The following is a 14,107-nucleotide window of genomic DNA, read 5'->3' as shown; positions in this document are numbered from 1 at the left end:
CCGGTTGAGGCCGTCCTCATGGGTGCGGAACTTGGCTATCAACTTCTGCTCAACGATTTTGCGTTGTCGTGTGTCTCGAAGGCCGCCTTGGAGAACGCTTACCCGAAGATCGGTGGCTGAATGTCCTTGACTGCTAAAGTGTTCCCCGACTGGGAGGGAACCCTCCTGTCTGGCGATTGTTGCGCGGTGTCCGTTCATCCGTTGTCGCAGTGTCCTTTCCTGCAACGTATGAGGTAGACAACGTTGGCCGAGTCACAGGAGTATGAACCATGTACGTGGCAAGTGCCAGGCAATGATCATCTCCAACAAGAGAGAGTCTAACCACCTCCCCTTGACGTTCAACGGCATTACCATCACTGAATCTCCCACCATCAACATCCTGGGGGGTCACCATTGACCAGAAACTTAACTGGACCAGCCATATAAATACTGTGGCTGCAAGAGCAAGTCAGAGGCTGGGTATTCTGCGGTGAGTGACTCACCTCCTGACTCCCCAAAGCCTTTCCACCATCTACAAGGCACAAGTCAGGAGTGTGATGGAATACTCTCCACTTGCCTGGATGAGTGCAGCTCCAACAACACTCAAGAAGCTCGACACCATCCAGGACAAAGCAGTCCGCTTGACTGGCACCCCATCCACCACCCTAAACATTCACTCCCTTCACCACCGGCGCATAGTGGCTGCAGTGTGTACCATCCACAGGATGCACTACAGCAACTCGCCAAGACTTCTTCGACAGCACCTCCCAAACCCGCCTCCTCTACCACCTAGAAGGACAAGGGCAGCAGGCACATGGGAACAACACCACCTGCACGTTCCCCTCCAAGTCACACACCATCCCGACTTGGAAATATATCGCCATTCCTTCATCGTCGCTGGGTCAAAATCCTGGAACTCCCTTTCTAACAGCACTGTGGGAGAACCTTCACCACATGGACTGCAGAGGTTCAAGCAGGCAGCTCACCACCACCTTCTCAAGGGCAATTAGGGATGGGCAAGAAATGCCGGCCTCGCCATTGACGTCCACATCCCATGAACGAATAAAAGAAATTTTGTAGTAATTTTAACTTCCTGTTGCCTTAGTTAAATGTAATGAAATGGTATTGCAGCTGAGGCCTAACCAGTGATTTATAAAGTTTTAGCATAACTGCCTTGCTTTTATACTCTGCCTCTGTTTATAAAGTGAAAGATCCTGTATGCTTTTTTTATATCTCTCGCTCTCGTGCTCTCTCTCTCTCATGCGTGCTTACTCTCTCCCTTGCAGGCACATTCTCTCTTGTGCCCCTCTCAGGTACGTGTACCCCTCTCTCTTGTCTCTTTTTATTTTCTCCCTGTGCTTTGCTTTCTTGTGCTGTCATCCTCCATGATGTTAAAATGAGTGGCAAGCTGTAAACAAACTTAATTGTTTTCTCCAGGTTTCAGTGGATACATCTGTGTTAGAGGATTTCAATGCTGAATATTCTCATCCAGCATTTTTAGGTTATGCAATTGTTCAGAAACAACCTCCTCCTCCAAGCCCACCACCTCCTCCACCCGTTCCACCACCTAATCCAAAAACATGTAAGTAAAACAAGTCGTATAACATTCATATCTGTATATCTGTATCCAGCTTTGATATGTTTTTTAAACAAGGAAAGGATTTAATTTAATAGAACAAACTTGGTACAAGCTATTTATAATTTAGATTATGTCAGCCTTTTGTGCAGTTATTTTAAAGCAGTTATTGTTCTCAGAATATACTGATTTCCTCTTTGACCTTTAAAAATTCCTCTTGGGTGAAGTGTATGATAAATATTTTGTAGCTTCAATTCATTACATTTAATGAGAAAGAAAAGACTAGAAACATACTTTTTGTTTATGCTGTGGCAGGTATCCAAATAGGTAACAAATTTTGAATTCCCCCCCCCCCTCAAATGTTTAGAAAATTTTGCTTTTTTTTGAAGATTTTGGGGAGAGTACTTTGGCAAGTTTCATCAAGATTTTTCTTCCACTTAAGAATTTGCATTACTATTTTTGAAATTTGGATCACTGCATCTAATATATAGTGTATATGTGTGTGTGTGTATGTATATGTGTTTCTTGTCCATTGCGTTACTTCCTATAACACTTTTTGTGTCAACGTGCACAATGAAAACTCCCCATGTAAATATTAATAATGGGAAAACACTATCTAAACTTGTTGACATTTTGGAATAGGAAAACCATCGGTAACGATTTCACTGCTATGGTTTGTTGATGAACCGTTCAAATCACTCAATACTTTTTGAAAATATTTTCATAAGCTTTTTTCATTTCTTATGTGCAAAATAAGGTTCTAAACAAAATAAACAGTTGGGAAATGACAAATTTCACAATAACATGATTAAATTTATTCATCAAATCATCTCCCAAAAGAGAAGCTAATTGTAACTTTTAACCCACCATAGGACTGAATGGGGGGTGGGGGGTCAATGAAGTTGTAACCATTAATAATGTGTGTGGTATTTTCAGTGTACTTTCGATATTTATAGCTAATCAGAAACGACAAATGTGTATTCAGCTATATTGAATCAGAATTGACCGATTTTTTTTTTTGGTAGAATATAGTACGAAAATCTTCCCAACATTGCAGTAGGGCCCAAATCACAAATGATGATGTCGGAAAGGTGCTCTGTAAATTGCCTTAAGTGTGCCTTCAAGATCCGTTGGGGAAATGCCCAGTAAACTGCCTAAATAATGCTCCTCAAAATGGAGTTCAGCTTAAATTAGCCACACAATATGGAGACAGTAGTTGAACTGAATGCTGGAAGGTGAAGCTGATTAAAAGAAAACTTTGGTCTTTGGTGGTAATGCAAAACGGGCAATAGCGAGTTGGCAGTGAATGAAAAAGAAAATTGAGTGGGGCGTAAAAACGGGCTGCCGATTCGATATTGCCCGTTTTGTATGTAGCGTCTTTTATATCATTAGGACATCCCAAAGCACTTCAAAGCCAATGGATTACTTTTAAGTATAGTCGCTTTTATGTCTGTAAACATGGCAGCCAATTTGCACACAGCATGGTTCCACAAACAGCAATGAAATGAATGGCCGCTTAATCTGTTTTGGTGTTGCCACGCGATCATTTAACTCCATACACACAGGCACTTAGAGCCTTGGTTTAATATTTGTGGCATTTCTGACGATGCCGCACTCCCTCAGTACTGTACCAAAGTGTCAGTCACGATTATGTGCCCAATGCTTGAATCCCCAAACCTCAGGCTCAGAAGTGAGAATGATACCACTGAACCAAGCTGATACTTGTGCCTTCTATTGATTTCATAGGACAAGACTTCCCATGCTGACTATGGATGTAACACATGAACTAAAATAGAATAAACTATTTTGTAATACAATAGTATAGTGATGTTCTAAGGCTATAATAAGTCCAAAATGAGTAAACATTTCCTGTTTTATTTCCTGCTTCCGGTTATTTCTCCACCCCTCCTCATGGCAGTGATATATGCTGGGATGCCAGAAGCCTTAAATACCTCCACTGCGGCATCACCGTCAAATGTGTGAGCCCAGATAGTGAGCGACTGCATCCAACGTCACTCACACACATTTTCTTGCAGCGGTTGCAGAGTAGTGATCAGGGAAAAGAACTCTGCCTAGTTTCTTTTTCTCCCTTCCCCAGCTGCTTGGGGAAGCTTGGGCTTGGTATAGTGCCGTACCGCTAAAGTTTCCTGTTTTTAAAAAATGCTTACGATTAGACTGATGTGAAGCATTGACTGCAGATTTTGAACTATAAGGCAAACTATTTTCCCTTGGATAACCTCCAGTGACCTCGTGCTTTTTATAATGCCTGAAGCCAATGCACACCTGCCATTTCATCAATGGTGCCCATTATAACCTTCAATTACAGTCTGTACTTAGCTGTTCTTTAAACAGCACTTTGAATTAGGTTATTGTGTGAGTGGTTAGGATCTGGATTGTACTGCTGGGGTGGGGGAATGAAGGCAGATTCAATTATGGCCTTCAAAAGGGAATTGGATAAGGAAAAAATGTGCAGGGCTACGGGGATAGGGTGGGGGAGTGGGACTAGCTGGATTGCTCTTGCATAGAGCCGGCTGGGACTCGATGGGCCGAATGGCCTCCTTCCGTGCTGTAACCTTTTAGTGATTCTATCAGCTTCTTCTTTCTGAAATTCTTTCTAATTTTTGAAGGTTCTCCACGACAGTATTTGGAACACTACATATTTCCTGTGCTTCTCCCAGGCATGTTTGAAACTCTTCAACAAGCTAAAAAAGAGAAAAGTTTCGAGGTCAGTGCTCTTTAAAGTTGTTTGATATTTTCAGGCAACTTTAATTTTTAAAACCATTGTTTTAGAAGTTGATATTATGATTGTATATTTTTCCATCCTGTTTTTCATGTATTTTTATAGTTCCACCACCAGGGGGGACACTGACATGCTTTCAATACTGCACTGTAACAACTGGTTAAGAGTGCATGTGAGTGATGCAAGTCAACTTTTTCCATCAAATTTCACCCTTCCTCAAGAGAAGTGCTTTGCCTGTGCTCAACATCTTCTCTGGTTGAATCTGTCTTGTGTCAGAAATCAGTGGACTCCTGAATTTCTAGTTTAAAATTCCAATGTAATATGGTATGGCAGGTCAGGTCCTTCTTAATGGCTGGTACTTGTCTGCCATACTTGATTTAATTTTATCTTTTAAAAATGTATTTTTGTATATACAAACAAGGTAATTTCATACCTCCATATTGGGAAACAAATGATATAAATATCAATTTTTATTTGTAGGCTCATATTCCAGCTCTCGGGTTCACTGTTTCTACTTTGAAAAGTGGGATTTGAGTCTAAACTGAACCAATCAGATACAAAGGATAAAATAAGCCATGTGCTTTTTTGTTACCAGGGCCATTCCCTGCTTATAATCCAGCAAATTTACCTCAGCAGCTCACCTCCCAACTCTCCATCACAATTCCTTACTTTCCTGACCTGCCGGATACTTCAATCAGCATCCTCGTCTTACCCTAACCCACGCTCCTTGGCCTCTCACTGTGTGGTGGCACTTGGTGCTTGCCTACCGTCCAATTACTGCCTTAGCTCCTCAATGCACTCCAGCTTGTTTCTGAACAAATTTGGGGGTGGGGTGGGGTGGAGGATCAGCTATTATTATAAATTGTTGTGTCAAAGTGTTTTGTGACACAGTTTTTATCATCTATATATGAAGCTGAGAAAAATAGTTCTTGGATATAATTAGAGAATCACACGAGATTCAGGCAAGCACTTTTGTGACTAAGTCCTTTGCAGATGTGTGTCCTAATGTAAAAAAAATGAGAAGCAAAGCAGGTAAACAAGAATTAAACCTAAGTGATGCCAAACTTTTTAAATTTGCTTTTCAATTGTAGGTCTGTGAACTTCATCCAATTCTGCTTTAAAGTCGATTAAGGTCAACTAGTTGCCTAAAATAATAGCTGTTTTTGACCAATTTTTATTTGATGGCATAAAAGTGTGAATATAACCTGTTTTAAGGAACATTGTGAAGCGTGATCATTGAGTCTCTGTCTTAAGATCTTGATGTTCAATACAGGTATTACTATGGCCTAACATTAATTGAGCTTTTTCAAGTTTCTTGCTAATTATTTTGTACACCTGTGTGTACATAATATTGCTTTAACTAAAAGAGCATCTTGTAGCCTACAAAGCTTTACTTCCAATTTATGTTTTAATGAAGCATGACAATTTTATAAAAGAGATCTATTATTTTTCACTTTTTCTACCAGATGGTGCAATGCATAATCTCCTTCATCCACATGAGTAGATGCCCTATGTTGTGCATTTCTTCATGGTTATCATCAGTAATCAGCACTTTAATCAACCAGAAGAAGCCAGCATTTAAGCAAGCTCTTGTCAGTTTTATTTTCCAATAAGAATCCCTCAACTCCTTGTGGATCGTCATCCATCAGATTGGGTAATAAGACTCAATAAAACTTTCCCGACGAGGGCAAGTGAGTTCCAGAAATGGGCAGCCTAGGTGTGCTTCACTTATGAATTTCTAATTGGTTGTCAAGTGTTTCTTCTGTTTTAAGATATCCAGTGATCCTAGCAATTGTATCTTAATTAAAATTGTTTTCGGTATTTTTAAAAAAAAATTGCAGTCCACAAATCAGCCAGCAGTAACTTATATGAGCATATATATATTTTTTTTAAAAATCCACTTTTCTATTTTTTTCTAATAAATGAAGGGGCACTTTGTCACTATCTGTAGAATACTAATAATATAACATCTTCAGTACAGCTGGACCATGCATCAGCATTTCAATCACCGTGGCAGCAAATCAGTGAGATATTGAAACCATTTGCCTCGTTTCATACAATGAATCCAAAGTGATGTTTACAGTGCTCCTTAAAAACAAGGAAGTACACTATATGGGTGACTAATCACAGATGATTGCCTTCTTTCCATAGTCAAAATCTGCTCAAATTAAACAATTTTTTTCATTAAGGTAGATTGTTTGCAGTCTTGCACACAACAATAACTTGCATCTGTACAGCACCTTCAATGTAAAATACTGATGTAAGGAATCTTACAACACCAGGTTATAGTCCAACTGTTTTATTTTAAAATCACAAGCTTTCGGAGGCTTTCTCCTTCGTCAGGTGAGTGTGGGATATGAGTCCATCACCGGCATCTCCACATCATGCGTGAAATACTGAGGAGAGGCGGATGCTAAGTAGTAGTAGTGGAAAAGTTGAAATATCGAAATCATTGACATTTTGAGGAGGCTTTTAAAGGCAGAAAGAGAAGCAGCAAGTTCCAGTTGTTTACAGAGAGAGTTCCAGATAGGATAGTTCTGCCATTGATTGAGGGGTGGGTGGTGGGGGAGGGGGAGAGAGAATGTTCAGAAAGATAGTCAGAAAACCAAAGGGCTTGGATGTAGATGTGGAGCTGATGGTAGAGTAAGGGTGGAACAAGGTCATGGAGGGATTTTTAAATGAGGATAAGGATTTTGAATTTGATATGCGAGCAGACAAGGAGGTCAGTGAAGTGGAGGTGATGTGAAGGCTTAAGTGTGGGATAATAAGCGGGGAAAGAGTTGAGTTAGTGTAGCATCTTGCTCGGGAGGCCAGTGTGTTAGGTGTTGAAGTCAAATCTGGAGGTAACAATGGCATGGATAAAGGTGATGGGGTGGAAGAAGGCAAGGCAGTGGCAGATGATGATGTAGAGGGAGAAGTAAATAGTCTTGGCAATGGATAGGGTAGGATATGGGTTTTGAAGCTCAGCTCAAGGTCAAACTGGACACAGGTAATGCTGATTTAGCTTGAGTGAGTTAACCGGAGGGGAGGATAGAGTCAGGGCAAGTGTGCAGAGTTTTTGTAGGGGCCAAATAAGATGTAATTGGTCTTCCCAATGTTCTCTCAAGTTAGTGCTACTCATCTTTCTTCAGGCAAAGTGTGACTTTTTTCCTGCAACATTTGATAATACCATTGTGTGACCTGCCAATCGGAAGTACAATTTAAAGACAGAGAGCTTGAGCAATTTTATTTCTATCTTCCTTTCCAACGAAGGACAACCATACTGTATCACATTCCACCATTGTCCCAAATTAAGGCTGTTGAAACTCGCTCAACAATGCAAATAAATTGGAGTGACTGGCAGCCCTGGCACACTAATTTACCTTCATTTGGCGTGCAACCAACCGTTGAATACTTGAGCTGCTGTCCACATGTTAGCATTTCTAATTAAATTTTGTATCCTCAGGAAAAACTGCTTAGTTGTTAATCTTCCAAATTAAACTTACAATGGCGACAGTTTAAAATGACTAACCAACAAAAGTGGCAGTCTTTCAGATTCAAACCCACTGAACTTTTTATTTAAAAACTGCACAGTATTTATAGTGGTTCTGTCGTGTTTCTAAACTTTGAGTGCTTATGCAACTGTTTCCCTTTTATTGTAATCTAAGTAAGACATCTGAAAGCAACAATGTACATTGTGCAGATATTTCCTCTGTTTTTCCTGCACCTTTACTTCATTGCCAATTTTTTTTTTCCCAATGAGCCAAAAGTTTCCAACTGACTGATTCATACTTAAGCACATAAATTACTTTGCTTGCCACAAGAATATACAGTAGATCTGTCTTGCTTTGTTTTTTTTTCTCAACATGTGGGTAATTTTAACTTATTACCTGCCGAAAAAACGGGTGATAATGAATTGGCAACCCGTTTTACACCTCTCCCGATTTTCTTTTCCACTGAAGTCATGTTAAAGTGAACCCCCATATGTTTTGGAGCGAAAACTAGTGTGATTAAAGCAAAGGGCTGAATGATTCCTTTTAGAAAAATAGTACAATTTCTGTAAGATAACATATCATTTCACTGCTAGATGTTAATTACTAATCTATGATCATTTCCCAGTCAAGTGTGTTAATGCACTCTACATTATGTGCTTCCTGATCTCTAACTGAACATCGGCGTTCCTCAGGGCAGTGGCCTAGGCCCAACCATCTTCAGTTGCTTCATCAATGACCTTCCCTCCATCATAAGGTCTGAAATGGGGATGTTCACTGATGATTGCACGGTGTTCAGTTCCATTCGCAACCCCTCAGATAATGAAGCAGTCCGTGCCCGCATGCAGCAAGACCTGGACAACATCCAGGCTTGGGCTGATAAGTGGCAAGTAACGTTCACCTCAGACAAGTGCCAGGCAATGACCATCTCCAACAAGAGAGAATCTAACCACCTCCCCTGGATGGTAGTGGTTGTTGGAGGCCAATCATCTCAGCCCCAGGGCATTGCTGCAGGAGTTCCTCAGGGCAGTGTCCTAGGCCCAACCATCTTCAGCTACTTCATCAATGACCTTCCCTCCATCATAAGGTCAGAAATGGGGATGTTCGCTGATGACTGCACAGTGTTCAGTTCCATTCGCAACCCCTCAGATAATGAAGCAGTCCGAGCCTGCATGCAGCAAGACCTGGACAACATCCAGGCTTGGGCTGATAAGTGGCAAGTAACATTCGCGCCAGATAAGTGCCAGGCAATGACCATCTCCAACAAGAGAGAGTCTAACCACCTCCCCTTGACATTCAACGGCATTACCATCGCCGAATCCCCCACCATCAACATCCTGGGGGTCACCATTGACCAGAAACTTAACTGGACCAGCCATATAAATACTGTGGCTACGAGAGCAGGTCAGAGGCTGGGTATTCTGCGGCGAGTGACTCACCTCCTGACTCCCCAAAGCCTTTCCACCATCTACAAGGCACAAGTCAGGAGTGTGATGGAATACTCTCCACTTGCAGCTCCAACAACACTCAAGAAGCTCGACACCATCCAAGATAAAGCAGCCCGCTTGATTGGCACCCCATCCACCACCCTAAACATTCACACCCTTCACCACCGGCGCACTGTGGCTGCAGTGTGCACCATCCACAGGATGCACTGCAGCAACTCGCCAAGGCTTCTTCGACAGCACCTCCCAAACCCGCGACCTCTACCACCTAGAAGGACAAGGGCAGCAGGTGCATGGGAACAACACCACCTGCACGTTCCCCTCCAAGTCACACACCATCCCGACTTGGAAATATATCGCCGTTCCTTCATTGTCGCTGGGTCAAAATCCTGGAACTCCCTTCCTAACAGCACTGTGGGAGAACCGTCACCACACGGACTGCAGCGGTTCAAGAAGGCGGCTCACCACCACCTTCTCGAGGGCAATTAGGGATGGGCAATAAATGCCGGCCTTGCCAGCGACGCCCACATCCCGTGAACGAATAAAAAAAAACATTCAATGGCATTACCATTGCCGAATCCCCCACCATCAAAATCCTGGGGATCACCGTTGACCAGAAACTTAACTGGACCAGCCACACAAATACTGTGGCTACGAGAGCGGGTCAGAGGCTGGGTATTCTGTGGCGAGTGACTCACCTCCTGACTTCCCAAAGCCTTTCCACCATCTTCAAGGCACAAGTCAGGAGTGTGATGGAATATTTTCCACTTGCCTGGATGAGTGCAGCTCCAACAACACTCAAGAAGCCCGACACCATTCAGGACAAAGCAGCCCGCTTGATTGGCACCCCATCCACCACCCTAAACATTCACTCCCTTCACCACTGGCACATTGTGGCTGCAGTGTGTACCATCTACAGGATGCACTGCATCAACTCGCCAAAGCTTCTTTGACAGCACCTCCCAAACCCACGACCTCTACCACCTTGTAGGACAAGAGCAGCAGGCACAAGGGAATCAACACCACCTGCACGTTCCCCTCCAAGTCACACACCATCCCAACTTGGAAATATTTTGCTGTTCCTTCATCATCGCTGGATCAAAATCCTGGAACTCCCTATCTAACAGCACTGTGGGAGAACCCTCACCATACGGACTGCAGCGGTTCAAGAAGGCAGCTCACCACGACCATCTCCAGGGCAATTAGGGATGGGCAATAAATGCCAGTGACACCCACATCCCATGAATGAATAAAAAAAAATTGGCAAGAGTGAAGGCATTGTTTTCAACCCCTTCCTTATAAACTCTCATTTCCTTGCTACCGATTCTAACCTCCCTCCTGTGCCACTTTATCTGCCCGAACCAGAGCATGCAAAACCTCAGTGTTCCTTTTGGCCCAGAACTGAGCTTCAAACCCCACATCCTGACTCATCACTATGACTGCTTAGTTGCACCTACAGCATCGCTTGCTTCCACCACTACCTCAGCCCCTCTGCTGCTGAAACCCTTATTTATGCTTTTATATTCAATGTCCCCAAGAGGTCTAAGTTATGAGGAAAAACTAGAGAAACGTGGGCTTTTCAACCTTGAAAAAAAGCATCTGAGAGGTGATCTTAAGGTATATAATAGTAAATGGTATGGAAAAGGTAACTCCATAAAATTACTTCAAACTAAATTGCAAGAGTAGGACAAAAGACATAGGTTTAAACTAGTAAAAGACAAATTTAGGATTGATGTCAAGAAGGACCCCATCATACAAGAGTGATCAATGAATGGAATGGACTTCCGGATAGATTAATGGAGGCAGAAACCGTGGAAAAATTTTAATCAATTTGAATACTGCAATGTGGGGACTACAGGGTCTTTCTGGCTGGATGAACTAAAATGGGCCACACATTTCTCTGCATTGAACTTTATCTGCCCACTCCACTAATCTCTCTATGCCTTCTTGCAATATCCTTCATTCCTCCTCACTGTTTGCCATAACCCCTAATTTGGTATCATCAGCAAACATTGAAACCGTTGCTCTATGTGCCTATGTCCAAGTCATTTATATAAAAAGAAAGCATGTATACTGGCATAGTTCCCTGGGGCACTGCTAGCCGCATCCTGTCATTCTGAAAAATATTCATTTATCCCCTACTCTCTGTCCCCATGTCATTTCTGTATTCATGAAGCAATATACATTTTTAAGACCATATGGTAAATTCACCAATGTTGAACTTCCAGCAGGGAGTGTGGGTTGGAGACAAGTCTACAACGATGTAGTGTTGCTTCTCTGACCCATGCTTCCTTGGAGCATGGCTCCCTGATGGTGAATTTACTCTTGTGCTTTAATTTCCACAACAATATCAAATGCCTTCTGAAAATCCATATGTACAACATCCATTGCATTTCTTTTGACTATACACTGATTCTTCAAAAAATTCAGTTAAATTAATCAAGCACCTGCTCTTTACAAATCAGTGGTGACTGTCCCTTATGAGGCTATGCCTTTCTAAACATTCAATAATTTCACTCTATTAAAGACTTCAAAATTTACCCATAACCAAAATAAGACTAACTGGCCTATAATGTTCCAGGTTATTCATTTTCTCTTTCTTGAAATGAGGTGTAACATTTATCATCTTTTAGTCCTGGGCACAATTATTGTGGCCAAAGATTTTTGATTTATCGTTGCAACAATCACTAATTTTAATCATTGAAAACTACAAGTATGAGTATACAAAAGAACATTGTTTTACATAGCAGTAGCAACAAAGCAACCGTGAATCTGTCTGTGTTCCCTCAGCATGAGCCGATTAAATTAAATTGCTTTTTTGTTTCCTGTTGCTTTTTATTCAACATACACATGTATGGCCCTGATTGCTAATCAAATACAGGTAGGGTCCCCTGAGATGCAGTTTGGCATAAAACCGAATTTCAAATTAGTGGAGGAAGTGGATAGGTGGATGCTACAGGTTTGGTGCTCACAGAGATGATTGTAATTTCTTGACCGGATTGAGGTCCATAGTCATTTAACATGGGTTTTGCTTTAGTTAATTAATTTTACAATCTTGCATTTGCTTTTCTCTACAGAGAAAAAGGACCAAGTTCAATGCTTGTGACTTTATGTCAGAATGGTTGTACAAGTAAGTTTCTTGTGTTTTGGAAGCTCTCTTTCAATTCATTTAGTTTTAAATAGGGAACAGCATCAGTATTCTGGCCTTAAATTACTTGAGCTGTGTCTTCTAAGCCAGAGATGTGAGCAGTAATTTAAAATATGGTGTCCTTTACTTGCCCAAGCAACGTGCATCTGTTTCTAGTAAAGCATATTATTGCTTGTAATAAATGAAAGAAAAACTAATTATAATTTTGATCTTTTCATTTCATAGCAAGAACCCAAGGAGGTCAGACGAGGAATTCATTGCCTTCTTTGAAATTCCCTTTGTTAAGGATTGGCTTAAAGATCAGTAAGTGCTTAATCAGCCTAATAAAAATAGGCATCTTTCCATTTGTAAACGGCAGACTCTTTCAAAGCCAGCAGATAGTTCTGACACAAGGTTTACATCAAAATTTGTGCTGAATAAACAAGAATTTAAGAATATTTACTTCATTACACTTAGTTGATAGAAAAAAATCCAGGAATATGATTTTTTTTAAAAACTGGGTAGATGATGAATGAACCACCACATTGGAGAAGAGCTTGTATGATTCTTAGTCAGGTAAGATTTCCAATGAACTGTGAGACAAGAAACCTTATTTAGTCAAATACAGCTCATTGTTTTTGAAAAATTGAGGTTATTTATTATTGTTTTGGCATTATTTACATAATGAGGCCAAACATAATAGAATCACCATAAAGGTGCACTGAAATATTGCTTTGTATGACAAAAAAAGGCAATTGCTATTTTAAGTCTCTTTTTATTATAATTCCTATTGAAAGTTGCTTTTTATGAATAAATGGTTAATTTTTTTTAACAAAGTAGCAGAAATTACAATCTTTACTGTCTTTATGGCATAATTTTGGAGGAGTTTGATTTTCTAGGAGCATTTGTCTATGACTTAGAGGAGCTCCACGCAAACTGCTGAATGGCAGTGCAGGGTGGGAAAACCTGGCTAGGTTCAAATATGTCCCCTCATAGTTACTTCATGTCTTCTACTTTTACAGGCGTATGCTGTCAGTGAATGCAATTAATTTTTTTTATTGACTTGATTTCTCTTTGCTGTTGAGGCTACCATTTGGGAATCAGTACTGTATGCATTTGGTGTTGCACGACACTAAGGTTAATGGACAAACTCAATGGACATCCTCTTGAGCTGTTCTTGGATACTCTTAATAGCATTGGCTCAGGCCTGAGAGTAAATTGCATATTTGACCCCTAAAACAGGGGAACCTAGGAGAGGAAAGAAACAAAGACATTGTTTAAAAAATGAGAAATGAAACCACAAAAATGTATTGAAAGAAAAATGAAGGAAAACAAAATGACAAACCTTTTCACATTGACAAAGGGTATTTTAAATTGCTTCACCAGATTGACAATTTTTTGTCCTAGGGATGTTACTTGTGATGATTGATTTGAATTTGTGCTAATTAAGGTGAGGGATATTAGTATTGGGAAATGGGACACTTTTTATAAAGGATAAAGTCTCCTTTGTTCTTCCCCAGCTTCAAGAGGAGCACCGATGTGACTTTTTTCATTTCTCTCACCAGCTATCCTGTGGCTTCTGAGTAAGATTGCCAAGTAATGAATTAATGATAGTTTTATATTGTGTCCCAATTCATTTGAATTGGACTTTTGACTACAATCATAAACAGGCTTTCATCCAATCAGTGTGGACTGGATTGGCACTCCAATCCCAGAGGTGGAAAGCCAGCGCACCACCCAGTCTCATTGTTATGATTTGTATACTCCCAG

General features: G+C 41.0%; 1 protein-coding gene across 1 annotated transcript in view; it reads left to right on the top strand.

Annotated features, from left to right (window-relative positions):
* The window catches only part of iqck (IQ motif containing K), a 128,135-nt gene that overhangs the window by 48,078 nt on the left and 65,950 nt on the right, over positions 1–14,107 (top strand). The window contains exons 3-6 of the mRNA XM_068003196.1: positions 1,417–1,561; positions 4,183–4,280; positions 12,288–12,340; positions 12,584–12,661. Coding sequence (XP_067859297.1) covers positions 1,417–1,561; positions 4,183–4,280; positions 12,288–12,340; positions 12,584–12,661 — 374 coding nt within the window. The remainder of the gene's footprint in view (positions 1–1,416; positions 1,562–4,182; positions 4,281–12,287; positions 12,341–12,583; positions 12,662–14,107) is intronic.

This window comes from Heptranchias perlo, chromosome 22, assembly GCF_035084215.1.
Source record: "Heptranchias perlo isolate sHepPer1 chromosome 22, sHepPer1.hap1, whole genome shotgun sequence".
NCBI lineage: Eukaryota > Metazoa > Chordata > Chondrichthyes > Hexanchiformes > Hexanchidae > Heptranchias > Heptranchias perlo.
This window is presented reverse-complemented; position numbering and strand designations above follow the sequence as displayed.